Source organism: Cyprinodon tularosa, unplaced genomic scaffold (genome assembly GCF_016077235.1).
Source record: "Cyprinodon tularosa strain WSP-4 unplaced genomic scaffold, ASM1607723v1 ctg200, whole genome shotgun sequence".
Taxonomy (NCBI): Eukaryota; Metazoa; Chordata; class Actinopteri; order Cyprinodontiformes; family Cyprinodontidae; genus Cyprinodon; species Cyprinodon tularosa.
The window spans coordinates 909,111-935,631 of record NW_024038735.1 but is presented as its reverse complement, the minus strand read 5'-3'; the positions used below and the strand labels follow the sequence as shown (position 1 = coordinate 935,631).

The window sequence follows — 26,521 nt, the reverse complement described above, 5'->3', positions numbered from 1 at the left end:
TTTCCAAGCACACAACAGTTTAAAGCAAAGTTTAGTTTGAAAAGAATGTGCAGGAAGGATTGAAAAGCATGTTAACACGGTAATGTAGGCTTGAGTTCATTATGTGAGGCATGCATATACACACCAGGAACCTGGAAACTTACTGAATTACAAAAAAATACATTTATAAAACAAACATGTTTCATTGATATATATACAAAAATGAATATTAGGAACTATATTTATCAAACATTATAATGGGCAAGTAAAACTTTTTTCTGGGCAAATGAAATGTGAAAGTCACTTGCCCTTTGGGCAAGTGGTAAAAATCCTTAACGTCAACCCCTGAATTGGCCCTCATACGAATATCAATCAGCAGTTTCAGAAATGTTTTTGCTATCACTGCTTTCACCGATGCTTAGTAACTGTACTCTGATACAATTAGATATTTAGTTTGTGTGCAAAGGTTCTGTTATCAGGTTGGCTGTCATTATTACCATGCAAAGATGGGGACCAGTTTCAAACACTGCTTGTCAAGCTTCAGAAGAACTTTCCATAACCAAACTATGACCACTTCTCTGTCATTTCCTCATTTGCAACATTTCTTTTCACAGAAGAATACTAATTTGTTTCTGATTTACCATTGTGCTTTTGTTCTTTTGTTTGGCCGTGTTTGGATTATTATTATCTAGCTAAAAGACCCAATGAAAACTTATTTTCTGTTTGCTATCAGATGCCATCAGCTTTTAATATCATCTGTATTGGTATCCACTGTTAAGAACAATGTTTCCAGGGTCTTTTTTAATAGAAACAAGCCCACAGCATCACAGATTTTCCACCATACTATATAGTGGGGCTGTGGTGGCTTTTTGTGCATTCACTTGTTTCTTTTCAGAAACACCTTGTTTGGCTGTTGCCATAAAAATATTAATCTCATCTAAGTAAAAAGCACAGTTAGAGAACGTTGCAGAAGAGTTTAAAAAAATAAAGACTTACCTTTGTGATGGTAAATCTTGTGTTTCTGGCATCCCTTTAACATTTGAGCCCACAAGTATTAGAATAAAAATGTCTTAAATAAGCAAAAAATAGATACAAAATACAGTACTTACAATAGAATATATTACTTATATTGATATGCATGGTTATTATTTAGCAACCACCTTTGAAGTCATAATTGTAAACTGCTGCCGTAGAAACATTTGAGCTAATAAATATTTAGCTATATCCATCATCTGCTGTATGAAGATCCAAGCACAACTTTCTTCCCTAAATAACGTGTTTTAGCAACATTCTGTTTAGGAGCACAGTAATAGGTCACTGTACCTTGTCATACTATAGATAATTATGCATAAAGGGAACTGTGAGTATCTGTCTTTGTGCTTGAAAATGGGCAAGATTGCAAATATAAATAAATGAAAAAGCTAAAAGCCTTTAACGGGATATTTTAGGGCCAGTACTTTTATCTTACCCTTTTATTCGTGTGGCAAACAACCTTTCATTTTCCCACATAATCAGTCACTCCACTGGCATCTTTTGCCACCCATATTAACACAAAGCTTCCTCCTACTGTAGCAGCGCTGTGCCAAACCCCTGCCTACAGCACAAAGTTTCAAACCCGTCTCCATGGCAGTGTTATTGGCAATGCCTGAGAAGAATCCCCGTTTTTTGGCCAATGGCAGATCAGAGTCGGCTTGTCATGCGCTTTGAGACCCCACAGTCTTCCGGCTGACCAGCTGCAGACGATGCTGGAAAGGGTGAATGCAACGTTGTGGGACACACAGCAACACACATCGCATGGGATCATTCAGCAGGACAAAGCGTATGGGGTCCCCGCTCAGGCTGTCAGTACTGTTGTGATGTATCATTTATGTCCCCATTGTGTGGCCTTCTCTTGAAACATGTTGACGGAGCCATTATTCTTGCCTTGACAGATTCCCATACATTGGCTGGCTTTTAATAACACATGTTAATGCTCCAGTTGCTTTATGACAGGTATTAAGGGTTGCTGCATGAAATATGAGTTTGTAATGGGCTTCTGTCTCAAATTATTTAGAGTATTGTACGATGTACTTCCAAGGTCTGAGCTGGACAATAATGAATCGGGGCTGGTTATACGGCTATTATCTGCCTGGGTGTTTAAATGTGCACAACAGCCTTAGAGGAAAAAGATGCTTGTCTTGAACATAAATCTCCTCTCTTTTAAATAATAACCACTTTTATCTGTTAAATCCAATATAAACATGGCAATATTCCTATCTTCTTAAGCAGATTACGCTGCAAAGCAAACTACATTGGTAGCATTCACAAACTGATTTTGCTCCTTTCTGTGTTTGTGCATGAATATCAGCTATGTGTTAATGGTATCATTCTGCAGGAACAATGCCACTGCTTTAGGCTTGCGTAATATCATCATTTATTTCTGTTATGTAAAGCCAGATAATTTCACCAAATGTACTTTTGGATTAAAGGAAGAAACAAACAGGCTCCTCTTGCCAGTCGACTCTTAAATTGAGCAGGCACTGATATAGTCCGGCCAAACACAGATGGCTCTCTTAGACTAATGGTTTCCCATTGCCCCACAAGCCAGACAAAGTTAAAGAACATTTCTGGATTAGGTAGGAAAATAAAGAACCTATTTGCTGCTTACCAGATGTCAAATTGCATGCATAGAATTGGTAAATGTGCACACTAAGTTGCCTTTGGAATCCTCACACCATTGCCATAAAGCAGAAATGTGAGCTGCAATGCCAGTTAGAGCGGTCCATGCTGGTCCTATGGTGTTAAGTTGCTGCCAGGTTGAGCCACCAAGTGCCCATCTGCTCTAATGAGGAGATTTTTCACCTCATCTATTTGACTTTTTAGCATGGCTCTACAAAGTCTATATGATGCTAATAAAAGCGTAGAAACTGTTTCAAAAGCACATGTTTAATCAAGAGTAATTTTCTCATTGTTTTTACAAAGTTTACATATCTTTAAGTTAGATTTTTTTTTTTTTAATGCCCTACAGTAATATTATTGCCTTTTCTTGGTTGAGTTTTTAGCTACACAGCTCACACTGTACGATGAAACGCTTTAAAATTCCACAGCTCACGATGTATGTTCTCGTACTGTGCAGCCCCATGCTCTGATGCGATCTACCTGCTCACACTCTACACCTAAAAACCATGTTGGACTCAGCTCCGCAATGAGATGGCAGTACTCGGAGTCGTCTCTCCGGAAACCAAACTATTAGAAGAGGAATATGAAGCTCACTAGATTGAAATGCGCTGCCTTGGCAATTTGTGCAATTTTGTGCTGAAAGCTCAAAAAAAAAAAGGTGGGGTATTTGGCGTACAAAGACATGGCTAAGCAAACATGGCTACTACGGTCTGTCAATGTTACAGAAAGAACTTAATTTCCCTCGCACCCCCGCCATGCTTCTATGTTTTCGTCTGAGAGGAAGAAGAATCCTTAATTGCCCACTAGAGACTGACACGGGAGTGGATTTTCACTCCTGTCCCGTCCCACTCCCACAGAAAAAAATTGTGTCCCGTCCCGATCCCGGGCCAGAGTAGAAATCTAAATCCTCTCCCGTCCCACTCCTGGTGAGATTACTCCCACTCCCATCCCGCTCCCATTCAGAATGACTCCCGCTCCTGCACCACTCCCATTCTTGTTTTGTTTTTTTGAGCGCGGGTGAAAAACTCAGAGCGGAAGCACTGTTGGTTTTTGGGTCGTGTAGTTTTTTTGACTCGCATTATAGTGTAGGCTTCAAGGAAAAAACTACAAAATGGCGGCGCCAGTACTGGATTTTTTTTCTTTCTATTTTATTTTATTTTTTGGCATCGATCCTAGTTTTTTTTTAGTTACTATTGGTTTGCTCCCGCTCCCGTCTGCTCCCGTTAATGTTTAATCCTGTACCGTCCCAATCACTTGATCGTTACTAATACTGACTCCCATCCCACGGGAATCCCGTGACCCGTGGGATTCCCGAAAAAATGTCAGTCTCTATTGCCCACTGAGCGATTTGCCCACGACCTCCTTACGACGGCCGACCGAATTTCAAATACAGTATGTTTGAGCTGGTGAAGATTCTCAGCCATCCAGGTCATAGTCATTCCAAAAAAAGAAAATGAAGACGTTTCGCTTCACATCCAGGAAGCTTTTTCAAATCAGAATGTCAGGAAGGAGTTTGAGGTATCCGAAGAATCCTTGATTGCGCACTGAGCGATTTGCCCACAACCACCTTATGACGGCTGAGCGAATTTCATACATGATTTTTCTTCTGAAATTACGATTCCTATCGAGTGGCGGTCATGAGAGGCTGATCTACCCTTGTTACCCCCTGTACACGACACGATGCACAATGAGGCTGAGTCTGCCTTATCAAAAAAACAAAACGGGCAAAAAATCGTACAGTGTACAGCCGGCTTTAGACACCAGTGCTTCATATTTTGAGTTTTACTGAGGAATATGTGACAAATAAAAAAAAAAACCTTTCTATAAGATGAACAAAGAAAAAAATGTTGTTTATTTTTTAACTTTTTTTGTATATCAGAATCAGAATTAGAAATACTTTAATAATCCCAGAAGGAAATTACTTTTGTTACACGCTCCAGTTACAGTTTTATATATATATATATATATATAAAGTATATAAATATATACACATCCAACCGCACAAGTTAATATAGATAAAAAATAAAGATAAAAAAGATAAAATATATACACATGTGGCTCTATGTAGATACTTAGCCAAACTAAATCTAAATAACAAAGTGGAGTAAACTTCCCTCTTCACTTTTATGGGAACATAAAAGAAAAGTTTAATTAGAGGGAAAGATTGATGTCAGAATGATGGTCCTACATTCACTGTTGGACACTTAATATCTGAGCACACCCATTTCCTGTGTTTTTGACTGGGTTTGTTTGTGGCCATTCATTGTAATGCATATGAATCGGGATGTAGATATGTGTGTGTGTGTGTGTGTGTGTGGGGGGGGGGAGGGGGGGGGGGGGGGGGGGGGGTCATATTAATAAAACAAGTTTGGCCGAGATATATCGTGGGAGTTAGCAGGTCATCTTCCGTTGTCATTAATCACTGCCGACAGCTCATAAGTGCCCAATCTGCATGTGAAAGATTTGCATGTGTTTACATGTGTGAGCATGCATGTATTTGCATGTTCCTCTGATTGAAGCAATGGTGATAGCATTTGTACTATAGCTACTGCATCTGCTGTTAACAGTTTGTTAGGAGACTTTTGGATGCATTTAGACGTGTATTGCTGGCTTTCAAATATCTAATCTAATAAATTTAAAGAAGCATAAAGCAAGATTTTCCTTCTTACTCAGATTAGGTTGTAATCTAAGTCACTTTGTTGTACATTTTTGTAACCATTTTTGTTATACTAGTGTTTCATTTGGAGTCTAACTAGATAGCATTTGAATTTTTACAGCAAAAAACATTACTTATGTAAGATTTCCATTACAGTAGAGTAAATATTAAAGTCTACAGTTCCTGGAAATACATGCGAGATAAACAGCTATAAAGTCCTACAAAAATGTTGTTTTTTGTTGTGGGGGTTAAATATATCAAGTGACAACCTGGAGAAGATGATAGAAAAAAGTTACTTTATATCAAGATACAATGTGTTACTTTTCTTTAGTAACTGCAGAGCTGGTTGCTCCATCCTCCTAAATGTCCAGCTCAGGTGTTCTCTCTACCCAGCCCATTGCTTTCGTCTTCCGCTGCCCTCCATTACTGTAGTTCCAGAGTCTAAGCTCTATCAACCCTCCTTGCCTTAAACCCCTACAGGTGGTTGTTAACTAAGGATGGTCAGACAGAAGTCCTGCAGGAGGTTGGTAGAAGATGTACAGTTGTAGCCATTCAAAATTTCCCCACTTTCCTTAAAGGGCCCTTGGCTGCTCCACTACATTTCCTTTTTAAACATCAATCTTTGTGATATAATTTTCTTTCTGTCATGATTTGTGGACATTAAAGGCATACTAAGCAACATTTTTCAGTTAATTAATGTGTTCCATAACGTTTTGGATGATTAAATGAGTCATTTCAGGTCGAACAAAGGTTTTCTCGGCCGCCCTGGTGGTCTGTGGGGGAAACACCGTACTTGCAATTGCAGGAGCCCCCGGCCCGCACCCACAGGCTCAGAAGTCTCGTGCATTGCGAGAGTCGGTCTTGCTTTACGGCGGGAACTGCTACACGCCCCCAGTGAAAGGCATGCTCGTTGCTAGCGCAGTGGCGATATTTGTGCAGTTATCATGGCGGAACCAGTGAGAAAACATCGAAAGCACATGCATAACAAATAATGTCTGAAAACATACTAAATTTTCAAACTCGCAGTAGACTAGAGACTGACACGGGAGTGGATTTTCACTCCTGTCCCGTCCCACTCCCACAGAATAAAATGGTGTTCCGTCCCGATCCCGGGCCAGAGTAGAAATCTAAATCCTGTCCCGTCCCACTCCTGGTGAAATTACTCCCACTCCCATCCCGCTCCCATTCAGAATGACTCCCGCTCCTGCACCACTCCCATTCTTGTTGTTTTTGAGCGCGGGTAAAAAACTCAGAGCGGAAGTTACTATTGGTTTGCTCCCGCTCCCGTCTGCTCCCGTTAATGTTTAATCCTGTACCGTCCCAATCCCGTGATCGTTACTAATACTGACTCCCATCCCACGGGAATCCCACGGGAATCCCGTGACCCATGGGATTCCCGAAAAAATTTCAGTCTCTACAGTAGACATGGTGATTCGTTGCGTTCGCCTGTCTGCTAAGCTCAAAACAACCGCGCCTGGCTTGACGGAGAAACCAGGAGAACAGCTGAGCATATTTACAACAGTGCACTTTTACTTTCGCCCTCTGGGGGGAGCCTCGCTGGAAAATCAACACCGGTTGCATAGTATACCTTTAAGATCTACAGAGAAGTATCATCTCCTGTAATTCAGTTAAAAGAGTCAGCGTAAAAAAATATGCAAGAGAAGTCACTCCAGTGGCTGGAAGTTGGAAGGGATATTGCTGGATGTTGCAGGGAAGTGGGCTGCCATTTGGCTGGCTTTCACTGCATGAAAAGTGAGATTTTCGTCCCCGTAAATCCGCGTTTGTCGTGCCACAAATTGTCGGAAACGGACCATGACGTATGTGGAGAGCGATCAGCTGTACTATTGGACCTAATTAGCATATGAATGCAGCAAACCCGCGCAGCTGGCCAGGTCTGGCTTGAATAACCTTCTCAGTATTGGCTGAAACCACTATTCTCAAACAAATGAAATCGCTCGTGATTGGCAGCAAAACCACACGTGGCCACGCCAGGCTTTAATTTTCTTACTGAGTATTGGACGGAACCACTTCTTTTTAAACAAGTAAAGTCGCTCGTGATTGGTTGGCATATATATATATTTACATATAAATGTACATATATTTATTCATATATATATATTTATTCATTCATATATTTATTCATTCATATGGTGTGTATTTATGTTATCCTACACTACTACACAATTATTATGCTACCATCAAGGACATGAATGAATTTATACAGGAAATGAACATTTGCGAGGAAGTTGTTTATGCAAAGAAAGAGCTTTATTGAAACACACACACACACACACACAACTATATACAACGCGTATCCAAACACATGTGTTTCTAGAAATTAAAAGTCCGTGAACGGTCCGTTTGCTTCCTCGGGGTTGGAGGTAACTGGCAGCATTCCCTCCGAGGCAGGTCCGATGTGCAGACGCCTACTGTGCGTGGCCCTGTACTTCGGCATCGCTTCTAACCGGGACTGCAGCTTATCTCATGAGCCGCTCATTCATGTCGGCAGTATGCTGGGTAAGCTGACGAGACAGTCCGCTGATAGCAATCAGCAGTTTCTTCTCGTCAGTCTGCGGGCTGGCCGAAAGATGTGGACTAAGAGCAGTTGGAGGCGAGTTGAACGCGAGACGTCGTGCAGCCATTGTTCACGTAACAACAAAATACAAACACGGTAACTGGAAATGAAGTTCTTCTGAGTATAGTAACACAAACATGTCTGCTTATATGCTGGTCTCGCGAGTAGTCGTAGTGCACAAAAGCTCACACGTAATTGGACGATGGGGCCGAAGGCTCATCAGGCTCCTCCAATCACATACGACGTCATTGTTATACGGAAGGACTCGCGAGAAGAGCTCGCGTCGCTCCATTCTGGAAGGTGGCGGTAATGCACATAGATATCCATAATAAATTATTATGGATATCTATGGTAATGCACCTATAAATTGTTTGCGAAATGGTAATGGTGATTTTCTAAGTTTGGAGGATTTTAACAGGAAGTTTAGAAATGATTGTTCACTAAGAATTTATAAGAAAGTTTTACGTAGTATCCCTGATGTCCTCATTCATTCTATTAAAAACAGTTTACCTAATTCCTTTATTCCTAGACTCCATAAGATTGAATTTGAGCAGGTGGACATTAGAGATAATAAATGCAACAACAAGTTTTTGAATCAATATTCTATAAATAATATGTACCCAGGAAGAACAAAAAGCACAGCTCTCTTACAAAATTTTAAGAAATCTATGATAGTCAAAATTAGGACAAATTATTTGAAATTCCCAATTCCTCCTAAATATAAAGAATTACAATTTAAAATAATAAATAACATATATCCTTCAAATGAGTTTTTAAGAGAGAGATTTAAGTTTAATGTTGAGAATTGTGGCTTTTGTACAACTCAATTGGAAACAACTAAACATCTTTTTTATGAATGTAAAGAAGTATTAAACTTATGGGATCAGCTTCGAACCTTTCTGTCTTCTAAAACAATAAATTTAGATTTTATTTCCTGGCAAAACATTCAATTCGGTTTATCCATTAAAGAAAAAAAATTTGGAATTTTTAATCAATATTCTAATAATTGTAACAAAGTATTATATCCATAAATGTCGCTATGCAAAATGCTCCCTCTCAATCTCTGCTCTCAAAAATGAACTTTCCCTTTTCAAAAGATGTCTGAGAAAGATGCAGAATTTAAATGCAATTAAATTGTTTGAGTTAATTGAAGAATTTCAGTTGGTAGTCCCCACTGATTAATTTACTTTAACTACTATTATTATTTTATTTATTTTTATTTATTTTATTTTATTTTATACTTTGTTCCAGCCTGTGCATTTAATAGTATTTTTCAAAAGCAGGAGTTGTGATATTTCTTCTTGTATTGAAATATTTGTTATTGACTTGTTACTTGAGATTGTTATTGTTTTCTTATATATTCAATAAAAAAAAAAGTGGAAATCTAAAAAAAAAAAAATGGTTTGCCAACCGCCATTACAGCCAACTGATTCTGATTAAAACTAATTTTTGAAATAAATTATTTTGTGTATTTTTTTTACATAACATTTGCATACACAGTAATCTAGCGTACTTTAATTAAATAAATCAATTCAAGCTAAAATGTAAGAGTCTATAATTAGGCTATACTGAGCCTGATCTATTTCTACCATCTATTTGGAGGATATTTATTGCCACACTTTGGGCCACTTAATACCAATTTAGCATGCTGACCTATGTCCTTATGACCACAGTGTACCAGTCTTCTGATGGCTACTTCCAACAGGATAATGCGCCATGTTATAAAGTGAATCATCTCAGACTCATTTCTTGAAACTTTTCCACTTAAGTAATTGTGAATTGAGCATATTGACAGACAACATTTTATTTTTTATCTTAAATGCAAATTTTTTTAAAAATAATTACTGCTCTAAATGTATTGCTCTGTCAGCTAGAGATCTGTTTTGGTCTCTATACTTTAATTAAATAAATCAATTCAAGCTGAAATGTAAGAGGCTATACTGAGCCTGATCTCTTTGTATCAGAGATTTTCTTACCTTTTAGAAAGATGTCACTTGGGGTAAAACCCCCCCCCCCTGCAACCCTGGTTTGTATTTGTATAGCTCACAGCATGTTCATTTACATGTTAAAGCCTCCCCTAGAATTCCATGGGGGGGAGGCATGGGGGGAACACTGCCTAAGAAATTCCACGTCAATTTCTGACAATTTACGGGAGTTTTCCGCGAAGCCTGCAAATTGCCGTAAACTGCCGCTAACCTGAAGTTCCGCGATAATCTACAGTGCCGTATATTGACGAAAATCCCACTTTTCATGCAGTGTTTTGACTGGGAAGGGCCATTTTGAATGGCGGCTACTATAGGTCCTGGTCTTCCTGAGCTGTGAGGATCTCAGGAGGGACAAAGTTTTCTGGCTTCCCACCTTAAACTCAGCATCGTGACTTTCTCTGTCCTCGTTCATCATCTTGAGTTTAGACCAACAAGTGGATGCTGGCTCCTGCTATTTGATAAGGCATAAAAGTGTGGTACCATTGTCAAGTGATCAAGAGCACACACAAAAAAATAAAAAAATAACTGAAATCGCATTCGGTGTGAACAAATAAATATTGTAACCCTGATTCCATACCAGGGCTGCACTTCCCAAACGATATAAAGAGAGAACAAAGGCAAATTAAAAGTTTCAAATTCTCTGTGATTGGCAGCCATCTGGTCAGAAAATACGTATGCATATTCAGACTTATATTTTAATCACTGAAAATGTGCAATATCTGAATAGTGAGTATTACAAAAAGAGAGTTAGAGTAACAAAAAACAGTAAAAACAAAATCTTCCCTCCTGTCTATAGTAAATATAATAAAACCATATAAACACGTCTCAGTAAATTGAAAGCAGTTTATTTTCAGGCCAGGTGCTGATATCCATAGAGAAGGCTTTGCAACAGATTTTATTTCATAGTTGCAAAACAGCTTATGCATTTATCTGCTTATTCCTCTGACAGAAACTAGGATTGTTGGATGGTTGTTTTTTCCTTCTGTCCAACTTCTCTTAACCTCGATGCTCCTCTGGACAGTTTGGATTTGGATCACACTGAATAATGGGGATTTATTCCTTCTCTCCTGTGATTGCTCCACATCCAGACATGAAAGGAACGAGGGACTGTTATTTGCATTTTTATGCCTTGCTATATTTTTCATGTGGGAATAGAAATTCTATGAGTAGTGTCAAGTCCCAGTGCTGCTGTGTCCTGAAGTGCATTAGACTGCCTTTTCATCTTCACCCCAGCCCAACCGCTCCCTGCTTCCCTGTAACCATACCTCTAGCTAACTTCTCTGAAGAAATTCTTCTTACATTTCGTTCAGTTTTATGTTTTACTTTTTGCTATTTCAGAATTTTCTCTGAGTATAATTGTTTTGAATGCTTTGACTCAGTCATAACACTGATTTTGTGTTTTCTATGATAAATTTTACACTCTATGATCTATATATATCACAACAGCTGACCTTATAAAAATACACAATTAAAACTTCCACCTTTTTACTACAAATAGTTGGACTCAGCCGGTTGATTGTCAGTAGAAAACAAAAGGCACAGGAGCAGTTTTGTCAGAAAATGTTGTTTATTTATGATTTACTGATGGATGCACGATTATGTCATCTATGTAAAACAGACAAATTCCAGATTTCAAACAGTTAAGTAAAAAATATTATTGGATATCATCAATTAAAAAAACTTTATTTCGAAGGTAAAATAGCTAGCCTCGTGAGACCATCCTGATCTCGCGAGATTTCAAGGTTTCACTCGCAGATCAGTCTGGAGACTCTCCGTTAAAGAAGATTTGGAGCCGTTCACCAAACGAACGTCCAATCAGTGTTGGCTTTGAGGCAGGTTGAGGTGTGATGCAACGAGAAGCTCGACAGTTCAGTCTAAAGAATATGGCGGCCGCAGCCGATGAAACTAGCGTTAGCGTGGCTATCGAGCAAGTTTTATCGGAATTACAGAGTATTTCTTCACTGAAAGAAGAGCAAAACACTGCTCTGGAGGCTTTTCTCAGAGGAAAAGATGTTTTTGCTCTTCTCCCGACTGGTTTCGGCAAGAGTAGCCTGGCTTGTGGTTGTGTTTTCGTCGTCGCTCTGTTAGTACGTCATATGCTTCGTTGATCTGATTGGTTTATTTGGCCCGTCTATCACCAACATAGGCCAATCAGCTAACCAGTATTTTCGCCCCTTCCCAAAATTACTTCAACGGAAGGTTTCCAGATGGATATGCGGAGCAAATCCATCTGGCGGAGTCAGATTATAAAATAGCTTCATTCATTCAAAAATGTTCTCATAATGGTCACAAGCAGCAACTCTGCATAATTCCTCATAAGGGAAAATAATGTTTGTGTGGCACATGAGGAAAATCCAGGACTTTTGGTTCATTTTCCAAAGCTGACTTCACTTTATTAAAGTGGGTTTCTGTAACCATTTGAATGTTTATGTGTTGGTGTTATGCTTACGATAAATTGTATCCATTATGCAGAGAGGTTGAGACAAGGTGAATGGGGAACAGCAGCTCTACTACTGGGTGATTACATCTCACTCTGTCATTACACACCAGCACCTCGTTAGCAGAGTTAAAGCCGGCTTTTCTCACCGCCTCATAAATCTGACACATTAGGACCACACACTGCATGTACACATGTCCTCTGAAAGGTTTTCAGATGTTATTGCTTTGCATTTTCTTCTTTTTGCACTTGAGGAAAATTTATGTTTTTTTAAGTTGTGAAAAAAGAAAAGCTTAGACTCTAGTTCCCTAAAGTAGTCTAATAGAAATCCAAATGAATGCATGGTGCTTAGTGTACAAACATGTTTGTTTCGCCAACAGCAATGATAAGTAGGTTTGTTTGTGTCTTAGCTACAAACATTAAAACACAAATGTAAGCAATGAAATCAACAAGCGAATACACACACAAACACACGGCTGCATGGTCAAATAATACCAAATGCAAAAACATTAGGAGGGATTATAAATACTATCTGAGAGGTAAATTTTATTACCATCAACAGAGGGTGGAATTATATCTCTAGAAAAAAAATTGTTTTTAGATACACATGCAAACACAGTCTCTGCATATTGACAGTTCAATTCAATTCAGTTTATTTCTATTACGTCAATTCACAACAAATGTGATCTCAAGGCACTCTACAGTTCACCAGATCATCCAGTCAAATTGATTCATAGGTTTTCTATCTAAGGAAAACCAGTTGATTGCATTGACTCATTTACCGGATTAAATCCCTCACACTAAGCATGCTTGCAGCGACAGTGGAGAGGAAAATCTCTCTCTTAACAGGAAGAAACCTCCAGTAAAGCTTCCACTCTAATAAGACATTTGCAAGACCATTATGAAAGGAGAGATCAATTTTCAATAAATCCTTCTACCTTTAGGTTTTTTAAAAGGGGCCTTAGGTTGGCTTACCTTAAAATTGTAAGAGTTTTAACTGACTGAGTTCAACATAGTGTTATCTGGATGTCTCTCTCTTGTAGCTCAGGTATGAAGACAAAGGAAAGAGAGAATTGTGGGAGATTATTTTTTTTAGAAAGTCTGAAATTTGGTTTATATGTATATATATATAAAAAAAACCTGTTTTCTCACCCCTCGTGGGGTGGTATGTGTCATCCTCAAGCTCGGGTCCTCTACCAGAGGCCTGGGAGTTTGAGGGTTCTGCTCTGATGTTTTACCTGGAATCTGCTGTAACCACTCTCCCAGTTTGTGGGTCACAGCCCCCAGTGCTCCAATAACCACTGGCACCACTGCTGCTCTTACTTTCCACATCTTTTCTAGCTCCTCTTTCAGCCCTTGGTATTTCTCAAGCTTTTCGTGTTCTTTCTTCTCCATGTTGCTGTCGCTTGGGATTGCCACATCTATCACTACTGCCTTCTTCTGTTGTTTGTCGATCAACACAATATATATACAATATAATATATATATATATATATATATATATATATATATATATATATATATATATATATATATATATATATATATATATATATATATATATATATATATATATATATATATACAGGTGCTGGTCATAAAATTAGAATATCATGAAAAAGTAGATTGATTTCAGTAATTCCATTTAAAAAGTGAAACTTGTATATTATATTCATACATTACATACAAACTCATATATTTCAGATGTTTATTTTGTTTAATTTTGATGATTACAAATGACAACAAATGAAAATCTCAAATTCATCATATCAGAAAATTAGAATATTACTGAAGACCAATAAAAACAAAGGATTTATAGAAATGTTGGCCAACTGAAAAGTATGAACATGAAAAGTATGAGCATGTACAGCACTCAGTATTTAGTTGGGCCTCCTTTGGCCTGTATTACTGCAGCAATGCGGCGTGGCATGGAGTCGATCAGTCTGTGGCACTGCTCAGGTGTTATGATAGCCCAGGTTGCTCTAATAGTGGCTTTTAGCTCTTCTGAATTGTTGGGTCTGGTGTATTGCATCTTCTTCTTCACAATACCCCATAGATTTTCTATGGGGTTAAGGTCAGGAGAGTTTGCTGGCCAATTAAGAACAGGGATACCATGGTCCTTCAACCAGGTACTGGTAGCTTTGGCACTGTGTGCAGGTGCCAAGTCCTGTTGGAAAATGAAATCTGCATCTCCAAAAAGTTGGTCAGCTGCAGGAAGCATGAAGTGCTCTAAAACTTCCTGGTATGTGGCTGCGTTGACCCTGGACCTCAGAAAACACAATGGACCAACACCAGCAGATGACATGGCACCCCAAACCATCACTGACTGTGGAAACTTTACACTGGACTTCAAGCAACGTGGATGAAGTGCCTCTCTTCTTTTCCTCCAGACTCTGGGACCTTGATTTCCAAAGGAAATGCAAAATTTACTTTCATCAGAGAACATGACTTTGGACCACTCACCAGCAGTCCAGTCCTGTTTCTCTTTAGCCCAGGCAAGACGCTTCTGACGCTGTCTGTGGTTCAAGAGTGGCTTGACACAAGGAATGCGACAGCAGAAACCCATGTCTTTCATACGTCTGTGTGTGGTGGTTCTTGAAGCACTCACTCCAGGTGCAGTCCACTCTTTGTGAATCTCCCCCACATTTTTGAAGGGGTTTTGTTTCACAATCCTCTCCAGGGTGCGGTTATCTCTCTTGCTTGTACACTTTTTTCGACCACATCTTTTCCTTCCCTTCGCCTCTCTATTAATGTGCTTGGACACTGAGCTCTGTGAACAGCCAGCCTCTTTAGCGATGACCTTTTGTGTCTTGCCCTCCTTGTGCAAGGTGTCGATGGTCGTCTTTTGGACAACTGTCAAGTCAGCAGTCTTCCCCATGATTGTGTAGCCTATAGAACTAGACTGAAAGACCATTTAAAGGCTATTGCAGGTGGTTTGAGTTAATTAGCTGATTAGAGTGTGGCACCAGGGGCCATCAATTTTGAACCTTTTCACAATATTCTAATTTTCTGATATGATGAATTTGAGATTTTCATTTGTTGTCATTTGTAATCATCAAAATTAAACAAAATAAACATCTGAAATATATGAGTTTGTATGTAATGTATGAATATAATATACAAGTTTCACTTTTTAAATGGAATTACTGAAATCAATCTACTTTTTCATGATATTCTAATTTTATGACCAGCACCTGTATATATATATATATATATATATATATATATATATATATATATATATATATATATATATATATATATATATATATATATTCTATTTTTAAGGAATTCAATTAAATTCAGTTTATTTCTATAGCACCAATTCACAACACATGTCGTCTCAAGGCCCTTTACAGTTCAACCAGATCATCCAGTCAAATTGATTCAAAGTTTTCTATCTAAGGAAAACCAGTTGATTGCATTGACTTATTGACTTTGAGGCAATCCCTCACACTAAGCATGCATGTAGCGACAGTGGAGAAGAAAACCTTCCTTTGAACAGGAAGAGACCTCCAGCAGAACCAGGTTCAGTGTGAGCGGCCATCTGCTGAGGCCGACTGGGGTTCAAGGCATGGGCGTAGGTTTGCATAGGGACCATAGGGACATGTCCCTACCAAAATTTTGGACGGACCCATTTGTCCCTACCAATAATTGGATGTGAACAACATGTTTATAATTTACTATACAGCAGCCGCTTCTTTTCCTCTCGCAGCTTCTCTGCCTGGTAGCTGCAGCTGCCTGCTCTTTCCTGTCCCTTTCACATAGCAGCGCATCAACTCTGCTGCGCGGTTTAACTCTCTGATTATTCTGCCTTAAGTTCCGCCTTCTCTCTTTCTGATTGCGTGTTTTCTAGTCTGTATGTGCGCGCGCGCGGGTGCTTGGAACGCGAAAAAAAAAGACGCTAAAATAAATTAATATTGGGCTACGAAACTAGTCCAAATTAAAAAAATATATTATCTACGCTAAAACAGGCGCAAGCTTCTGACTGGAGTTCTGTAAAGAAGCAGGAGAGAGTTTTTTTGATTTGTGGAACTTGAGAAATGTAAGTTAACAACGTTAGGATTTCTTTTATTTTATCTTTTAATCAGATAGCCAAAGGCTCCTTAAAGATCTTTTATGAAATGAAACCAGGTGAAACAGAAACGTTTAAACGTTTCCTTTTGAGGAGTTCTGGATGGAGAATATTGACAGACAAAACTTTTTTTTTTTTTTACTTCTTAAATGCAAAATGTTTACATATTTTTTTTACAATTTTGGTATAATTCCTGCTCTAAGTGGGTTCGTTCTGTCGGCTAAAGGCACATTTTAGTGGCCCTATATTCCAGTTAACTATTAATCAATTACATAGTTCACGATTATTTAAAAAATTTGTTAATATGATTAATTGTTTCAGCCATAGATAAAATACATGAAATTAGCTACACAGAGTAACTACAGCCCAGATGTACAACTTCTAATATTAATACTTTAAATGCTCAGTGTCAGTTCCTCTTATAGTTCCAGTGCACATGTAAATACAATACATTTATTTGCTGTCCCTTGAATGTATTATTTTGCATGATCCAGAGAGAGCATATTAGATAAAAAACAAATAAGAGTGGGTTTTACCTCTGTTTACCTCTGCACAATTCTATATCTTCAGAAGAAAACACTGGATAAATCCACATATTATAGACTATATTTGGTTAAACAGACACTGTCTTAGTCGCAGGTAAATTTAAATGCAATCCTTTTCAAAGTGGAAAAAGGCCTAATTCCACATTCATCAGAGCCAGTTATGCTTTAAATATTGATAAACAGCATCTAGTGCATGCAGTGCTTATAAGATTTGTATTAATGTAGCAATAAATGCTGCTGTTCTCTTTAAACAAAATGAGCCCTGAAGCTCACATTAAGCATAAAAAAGAGCATGCATATTTTTGCAAAGGACCAATGAGACTGAAGAATAGCGTCCCTACCAAAGTTGAAATCAAACCTACGCCCTTGGTTCAAGGAAACAGAAGCAGAGATACACAAAGCAGCTGTAAAAGGCGGCCCCATCCAGGAAACACACAGCCAGGCAGACGAGCTCCGAGCCAGCTCCCATGTCAGAGGATGAAGAGAGCACATCCAGCGAGTCACAGCCAGAGAAACAGGACTACACTGAAAAACAGGCAGACCTCGAACATCTATAAACAAGGGTGTTGATGGCAGCAGCACAGCTGATATTTCTCTCCAGGATGGAGTCACAGCCAAACAGGAACAGACCAGATGAAGCTACTATGAGAAAAAGCAGAGAGAGCAGAACGTTAGAGATTGAACTAACAGATTCAGCAGAGTGGGAGAATAGAGATAGAATGAGGAAAAAGGGGTCCCTATATCCTCTAGCAGTCTAACCCTATAGCAGCATAACTATAGAATTAGCTCAGGATAACCTGAGCCACTCTATAAGCTTTATCAAAAAGGAAAGTTTTAAGCCTTGCCTTAAAAATAGACAGGGTGTTATTAATCACAAGCATGTAAATATTGAGCGGGGGCTTTGCAGTGTTTAGCAAAATAAAGAGCCTTTAACAAAATTAAAACTCTTTGCACTTATTTGTATTTTATCACATAAAAACCACTTAAAACACAATGTATGTCACATTTATCAGATTATCATATGTAGAAATATTTTAAATATTCTCCTGTACTTTGCAATTAGGGTTAGGTTTTGTAGTTGTAGTTTCAAAAGTATACGAACCAAAACACGCTTTCATGTGATATAAATTGGGTTTTATAAAAGCTGATGATTCAGTTGTTTAAACAAGTACTGTTTAAAACTGAGGTCACATGTTCACAGAGTAATGACAACTTCAGTTTCTTTTTTTTTTAAACAGAAATAATATTTTTCTATTGTTAAATGTTCTCACTTAGTTGCTGAAATCAAAGGAAAAAGGCCCCTATTCACAATTAAAATGTGTATTTTTAAAGGTATTATAACACCCTGCAGAGGTTAGAACTGAGAAACCCTAAACTGCCCTTATTGCACTATTAGACTGATTGTTAGACTAAAGAAAATATATTTTCTGTTTGAAAAAATGCTTACCTGAGTTGTTTTTCACATTAGTGATTTCTGCTGCACATCTTGGGTGTCTCATTTATGGACAGTAAATTATTGAACCGTTCAGGATGTCTGCAGATTGATTGAAGAGTCTGCTGGTGTCCTGGCCTTGTCCTTTGCGATATAAAGGAAAGATTGTGTGACATGATGTCATTCCAACGATGCAATCATAGCTGAACACAGACGCACATTAATAAGAGCTGTGATGCAGGGTGTCAGCCCATAGGAGTGACTGTAAAGATGAAAAGGCGGAGAGATGGAATTATAAGCAAATAAAATAGAGAGTAAATTAAAAATGTAATATGAAAGCAAACAGAAAATACTTGTTGAGTACAAAATAACAGAAGAATATTATCACTGAGGGATGGAAAAATTCAGATTAAATAAAAACAAACTCAAACTGGGTATCTAAAACTAACTAAATGTTATTAAAGAATTCAAATTTCATAATAACGGCTTTGTTTGTATAGTCAGTTAACTTTCATTCTCTTCCAAATCTCCTTGCAGCTCTTTTCCCTAATCTGTTTCATTCGCTGTTTTTCTCCAGGTGTTATACCAGATCGACAGTTCACTGGAACCCAGTTTGTCTGCAGTGTTGTGGCTTCTCATGTGAGCCATCAGCCCTCCACCAGCTTCAGTTTTGTTTGGATCGCCCCACCACCTGGCACTGGCTGCGTCAATTTCCTGTAAGTCATCCGTCAGATCCACGTGTAGAAAAGCACATAACACAAAAAGGAAAGTGCAGATAATGGTCCCTGTTCTTCTGGGTGAGACCTTTTTCAATGCTGGTCCTAATGTGGAGGTCATAATCTTATCTGCTTACAGTGTTTGGATTCATACAGAACCAGAAAGTTTCAAATAGGGCAATAAACTCCATGAATGTTTTTCTTTCCCCTATCTGACCCACAGAAAGGATGATTAGTTATAATTCTGCATTGAGAGGTTAAACCTTGACTGGAATTTATGTAATTTTTCCTATCTTCAATGCAAGTCAGATTATTTAAGTAGCTCCAATTCACAACACATGTCAGCTTAAGGCATTTTACAATTCAACCACATCATACATACAAATTGATTCAAAGTTTTCTATCTAAGGAAAACCAGTTGATTGCATCGACTCATTGACTCAAATACAATCCTTCACACTAAGAATGCTTGTATAGCGACAGTGGAGAGGAAAAACTCCCTTTTAACAGGAAGAAACCTCCAGCAGAACCAGGCTCAGTGTGAGCGGCCATCTGCTGAGGCCGACTGAGGTTCAAGGACAAAGAAGCAGAGATACAGTTTCCAATCTATGGGCCACAGACAATCTGTTGAACAGCAGTCCAACTTGAATTACCTGCCTGAACTACCCCGCAAACGCAAACTAATCTGTGAATAAATACCTCCAACTTTTTCTGATTAATGCTCTGCAGATGTATAGCCGGGGATATTATTCTCTGAACAAGCCCTGCTTTTAACATTTTCACAAATTCTTTACTTCTTTCTTTGCGTCCTGTTTGGATTGTTTTCTCTTACTTGTGGTTTTAAACCATGCTTTCAGTTCTTCTCAGTTTTCAGTTTTCCCTGTATGAATTAGTTTCGCCCCTCCTCATTATCTCAATCCAAGTCCAATGAAAACAGCATTTATCTCTCATTCCTTGGTGTCTCAGCTGCAGATTTACAACCACCTGCTGACAGTCACTCCAATTCCATTATAACATTATTACAATAAACAAAATAAAAATCTAAACTCATTTGTTATTTTGACAGGCTACATTGCAAATTGCGGGCAATTATGCTTTTTGTAACATCACTCAATTTCACTTTTTTGCAATACTCAACAAATCTTTACCAGATTCTCTGAAATGTCTCAACAGTCTTTATGACCAGGAAATTTATAGACAGACTGACAAAAACAATTTAACACAACAACTTGGCTGAATTAAAGCTGCCATTTAGAAGATTTCTGCCCTAATAAACGGATTTAGGGTCTTTTTCTGTCTGCAAACCAACTTTTTTCCTGCATGTCAGCTTAGAAGAATGTAGCTTTTTCTGAGGACTTGTGTGTAAACACATGTGAAAAGCAGAGTTGCAGAGTGCCATCGCTGATGACAGTGGAATGGACAAATATGTGACAATATGAGATCTTGAGATTGACCTTATGAAAGTCATTCCTTCACACTTCAGTTGGCCGAAAAACACTTCTTCCCTAGAAATACATACAGTTATTTATGCAAACGTGCTCACTGGATTCTGTTCACGGCTGTCTTCTTCTTCATCACCCTTTCCATTGTGACACTCCCATGTCTCAAAGGAGGAATTCATCAAGCATTTGGCTGTTTGACCAAAGCCGAGGCCACCTTTGGTGCCACATAAGATTTTCCAAGACCTGGCTGTCAGTGTTTCTTAAAAGGTTAGACGTTGGTCAGAAAAGTGTGGCTCTAAATAATTATTACATGATAAATAATTATTGATTCAAAATTTTCTGGGGGAAATGTTTGCGAAATCTCGCTTGATTTTACTCCAAATTACATGAAACAGTAATTGTTTCGTGAGTAAGTGTTTTGATAGATCCAAAGAGTGTCTTTTTCTGTTAGTCTTGCCTAGAAGTGTTCAAATTTAAGACACAGACATCCTTTGTCCTTCAGAGGGCTGGAACTGGTCCACTGCTGCATTAATATGGCCCTGTGAGCAGTTTTATGGCCAATATTGTGGGAGTGTCTCTGGTAACACATCACTTGCAGCCGAGTGATAGAGTGCAGTGATGTGGGCATCCAAAAGAATTAATTTCCTGGATGGCTGTAAATTGCCACCAAAAGAGAATGCAAAGCCTTGGAGAACTGAGGGAGAAGAGAAGAAGAATAAGAGGTGGAGGAAGGTGAAAAAACATATGCATATTTAGACGCAACTCAAAGTTATAGCTATGCTGAAAAGTTTAGACGTTTGTTTGTACTAACAAACACCTTAAGCCAGACGTTGGTGGTCAAATTAGGTGTAAATTTGCTTCTATAAGATTGTAAGCAGATAGCTACAAGTGGTTCAAAACATTTTGATTTGTCGCCAGGGACTCCTGAACAAATAGATATAATACTACCTGGCTAAAATGACTTCAGTGTTTACTAATGCTGTAGAAAAAGGGTAGAAGAGGGGAATTCGAACAGGCTAAAGAAACCTGGCTTTGGGGAAGTTCTGGCAAAAAAAAAAAAAAAACTGGCAACATGCACCATCCTAGTTCTGTCTTTGAACTTCAAAACCAAGATTGTTGTTGACTTATAAAGAGGATATAGTCTACTTATTCTTATGGCGACTTTTTACTTCTACTCCTTACATTTTTACACAAATATCTGTACTTTCTACTCCTTACATTTAAAAAAAAATTGGCTCGTTACTTTAGTTTTGAATCAGTTCAATGGAGTTACCGTTATTATTTTTCACGTCATCAATACCAAATTCAATCTAATAGGATGGGAATCTACGTTGCATTTGACGCACCACTACAAGATGAATCGGCAGATTCGGCGGATTTCATTCGCGGCAAATCATTGCAGCTTGGTGGCAGTGGCGTTAGCATAGTAGCATGGACGACGAGATGATTAAAAATGAACACAACGGAGATCTAGTCCTATTGGCAGACATCCATTTAAAATGTAGGCAACGGCATGAAAAAAGTGGTTTCTACTTTTACTTTTATACTTTAAGTAAATTTACAAGCCTGTACTTTGTTACTTTTACTTGAGTAAAGAAGTTTAATCAGTACTTCCACTTTTACCAGAGTATTTTTTAACACAAGTATCTGTACTTTTACTCAAGTACAGAAAATAAGTACTTTTGCCATCTCTGGTTATCAGTTATCATGGCACTTTTTGATGAGGTAGTTAAAAAACTCCCCAGTAACAGGTGCCATTGTGAGCAGTTGCTGTTGTTGTTATACTGAGCTGCAGATGATCGTATGGTTTTACAAAGGTTTAGTTTTTGTAGAAAAAAATGCAATTTAAAGCAAAAGTCCAGTCATATTCAGAATTGAAACTTCTGAAAGTACTTTAAATATAAAATTATTACAAGCTGTTCAATAAATGATCAGTGTTTTTAATTCAGAGTAATTTTCATGTGAATGTGCTTTACTGGAGGCATCCATGTTTGTCAAAGAACACTACTGCCACCTACTGGTTTGTGACGTCACGGTGCGGTATCGGCTGTTGATCAAGTCCCAGTGCTGTATCTGGTGTTTGTCACAACGCGCTATTATCCAAGTCATCTTGAAAACATTCTTCTTCCAAATGTTGGCTACATATTACGTGTTTTTTCTCTGGCCAGAAGTTAGATGGCAAATCCTCCCTCTTCAAGTTGGCGATCCAACGACCAACCCGTCCGTGGAGGATCAGGAATCAGAAAGGTGAAAAAACAAATTTTTATTCACTTTTACCCGATGTATTCCAGCATCCAGCTGCCATGCACGTGGGCATTGTCAGTTTCACTATAGCTCTGGTGCATTTCAATGGTGAAGTCCTCTGGAAATCTTCAATAATTGTTGTTGATTGCAGATGTGTCTAGTAGTTCCCATTGATTTAACTTGTAAAGCGGGGAGAATGTCGCTAGGCTTACCGCACCGTGACGTCACTGCTGGAAGATGGCAGGAGGGAGGGGTTACTATATTTGGGCAAAAATGGCCAGACTCAGTGATCGCAACGAAAATTATTATTTTTATTTTTTTACTGATTATCTCTAAAATCATTAAATCACTGCGAACTTATTAGTTTTAGGTATAGATAATGATCCATTGATCATTCCTTGCTGACCAGACTTTTCCTTTATAAATAAAGGGGAGGATGTTCTTTTTCCGGATGGATCATCTCAATAAGTGGTCCTCCTAAGTGTCAATCATTCTGGTGATATGTTTACGTAAGGCCGTCCTACGTGCTCGTCCCCATTTTCACTTACCAGCGGTCTTACATAGTGGAAAAATTATAAATCTTATTTTGGAAAGTAAGCTTATATGAGGGATGCATGAGGAGGAATTGGCTCCTGCATGCTCTCACAAGCGTTTAATAGGCGTTTCCTTTCGGGTGCACGTATAAGGTTGTGTATGTGCTTTTTTTTTTAAAGCGGAGAGGGTGGGTCTTTTCAAAAATTTGCAAAAATCCTCCACTATACCTTTTTCACTTAAGACAGCTGGTACTGACAATAAAAACTGTGCATCTTTTTCCGTTAGCCAGGTTTACATTTCACGGCTAAGACTGAGATCTGACATACGTTTCCCAGGGCTCCTAATTTACCCAGTTATTAGTCCTCTCTATTGATTTGTTGGGTCTCCAGTCAATCTGTTGACTCTGTTTACCATAAAGCTATTGCTTAATGACCTTTTATCCTTATTAAAGGTCCTTATGGGCCTCTTGCTTCAGAAAGGATAGAGAAGTTTACTGAACATGCTAAGTGAAGAAACATAAATAATTAAATAGAAAAAGATCTGAAACTGAAATATTTTCCATTTAATGGAAATTATTTCAAAAAGGCCATTTTCAAAAATATTTCTTTGTTCTTTTTTGTACATTTTTGTACAAATGTCCATCTGCCTTTTATTTACATTTGATTTAGTATTTATCTTCTGATCATCTTTAAATGTCTGTACTAAATTTATTGTTATCTTTATTCTTAGTTGTGTAATAGCAGCTAAAAAGAAAGAGCATTCTTGGGATTTATCTCTGGACAACTGTAGCATTTTGTCATGAAAAATGTGTAGAAACCCTGCCTGAAGTTATATGCTGTATTTATATAGGGTTATTTCCCAAAGGGAAAGGCCATGACCCCTGTAATGATGTGCAAACCCCCGTGTGCAAAGAGACCCAGGTGCACATATTTAGCTGTTTGAAACACGCCCGTGCTCAAATCAATAAAGCTACATATTGGCCACATCACCAGCCTCCCACATCCTCATTATCAGAAGGTCACTGTCCCACCTGCTGGGTTGATGATCATTTCTACAGTCTGAAATGAAATAGAGCATTGAAATGAAAAAAAAGAGGAAGAAATGTACTTGAATTTAAATGGTGCATAATCAAGCCCTGTTAGCGGATCTGCCCCAGATGTACTCTACTTTTGTATCACATTATTTGTCCATCATCTGACTTACTTAATTTTAATAAAAACCAGACATGACCGCTTGCTTAGAGTCACCTCTAGTTGTTGTCTCTACATAAAAGCAGTTATTTCTTCCTTCTCTCCTCTCTGACATCCAGTCTGACACAAATGTTGCTTGATTGAGATTCTGTTCTTTTTAAAAACATTTTTAGTATTTTTTTTACACAGAAAACTCTTGACAGCTCCTATTTTTGACAGGATCACATGTTTACCCTTACAGCTACAGTTATTTTCTTAATTTTCCTCATTATTAGCTAACAGTAGTCAAGGTCAATTACCCTCATCTTTAAGCTCCATACTGAGAACAGTAACTATGTTTCTTCTGGCTTTATTCGGAGCAATAACTATCAGTGACCCTATGCTAACAAGCAGATAATTTGCCAAACAACTCCCAAATCCCTCTTCTGTGCAGCTTCATTAAATTTGCATGTTCTCTAAGAGCCCAGTTTCAATTAGTTAATTCAAGGAAGGGGGGGAGTGGTTGGGGGAGTAGCACGAATCAGAGATGGTCACACCTTGCATCTAACATTCAGGAATACCTCTGCTAAACTATATTTTATAATAGGTAAAAATAACAAGATTTTCGGCTTAAAATGTATTTTTATCTCCACCCTGTTTATCTCTCCATTGTTCAGGTCAATTGGGCCATAAACACAGCTGGAGTTCCTAAAGTTGTGGATAAATCAACCAATTACGGCATGTTATTGTAAGGGGAGAGGTCCAAATGCTCCAAATCAGCGCTGGCAACAACAACAGCAACCCTCTGAAACTCCACATATTTATCATGATTACTAAACAGGCTGGAAGAGAAGATGGGTTTTTAATTGGAGTTTGAGAAAAATAGTAGGTCTTCAGTATAACTAAGGAAGTGTATGTTTCATATTCTCATGCTATACATTCATCAGCATCTGTTTAAGTCGTGGTTTGTTGATACAGGGTTGGATTTGTCTTTATTTCAATGAGGTGTAGAAAACATTTTCCAAAGAAGTTAGTCTATATTTACATAAACTCATGCAGTTAGTGCTGTTACTGGATTTAGATCTTTTAAAGGAAAAGTCCAGTCACAGAATTCCAACTACAGAAAGTACTTTAAATATTAACTTACATACAGTTCAAGTGTTTTTAATTAAAAGTAATTTTTATTAGAATGTGCTTTACTGGAGGCATCCATGTTTGTCAAAGAACACTACTGCCACCTACTGGATTGTGACGTCACGGTGCGGTATCGGCTGTTGATCAAGTCCCAGTGCTGTATCTGGTGTTTGTCACAACGCGCTATTATCCAAGTCATCTTGAAAACATTTTCTACTAATTGTGGCTACATATGAGGTGTTTTTTTCTCTGGTCAGAAATTCGATGCCAAATCCCCCCCCTTCAAGTTGGCAATCCAATAACAAACCCTTCATTCGTGAATCAGGAATCGGAAAGGTGAAAAAAACATTTTTTTTTCACTTTTACCTGATGTATTCCAACAACCTGTAACGATCTCAGAATGTTGGACCCAAAATTCGAGGCGAGACAGACAGTGGGAAAGTTCAAAGCGTTTATTGAAACTAACAGGAGTGCGGAGCTGCTCGTCTGCTGCGGGGCGGATCTCTGCAGGGATAGGAGAATACAAGTCAGTGACTGGATGTGGAGCTGAATACGACTTGGAGCAAAGTCACTGACCTGATTCAAAGTTCAGTTCGCTCACGGAGAACACAGTTGAATCCAGGAGGGAGGTTTGACCGCAGTTGCGGCGAGCGACGCCCCCAGAGTCCCTAGAGAGCGTGAAGGCGCCAGCCAATGCCGAGCAGCAACCGAGTCCAGAAGGGAAATCCAAGGACGAAGTCAGAAGACAGGTCTAGGTTCAGAAGCCGGTAGAATCCAAGATCAGATAAGACAAACAGAGCAGACAGGGGCAAGGCAAAACTGGAGATCCTCAGGGCAGAAACTGGTCAAAATCAGGAAAACAGACAGACTAAAGATTGCTAGGAAATGTCTCACCAAAACACTTGAATAACCTGGTGCTGATGGGAGGCAAACACAAAAC

At 38.5% G+C, this 26,521-nt stretch overlaps 1 protein-coding gene across 1 annotated transcript in view; it reads left to right on the top strand.

The window, feature by feature from the left end:
• The window catches only part of reln (reelin), a 177,776-nt gene that overhangs the window by 27,944 nt on the left and 123,311 nt on the right, over positions 1 to 26,521 (top strand). Inside the window, exon 3 of the mRNA XM_038284654.1 lies at positions 18,920 to 19,058. Within this exon, the coding sequence (XP_038140582.1) occupies positions 18,920 to 19,058 (139 nt within the window). The remainder of the gene's footprint in view (positions 1 to 18,919; positions 19,059 to 26,521) is intronic.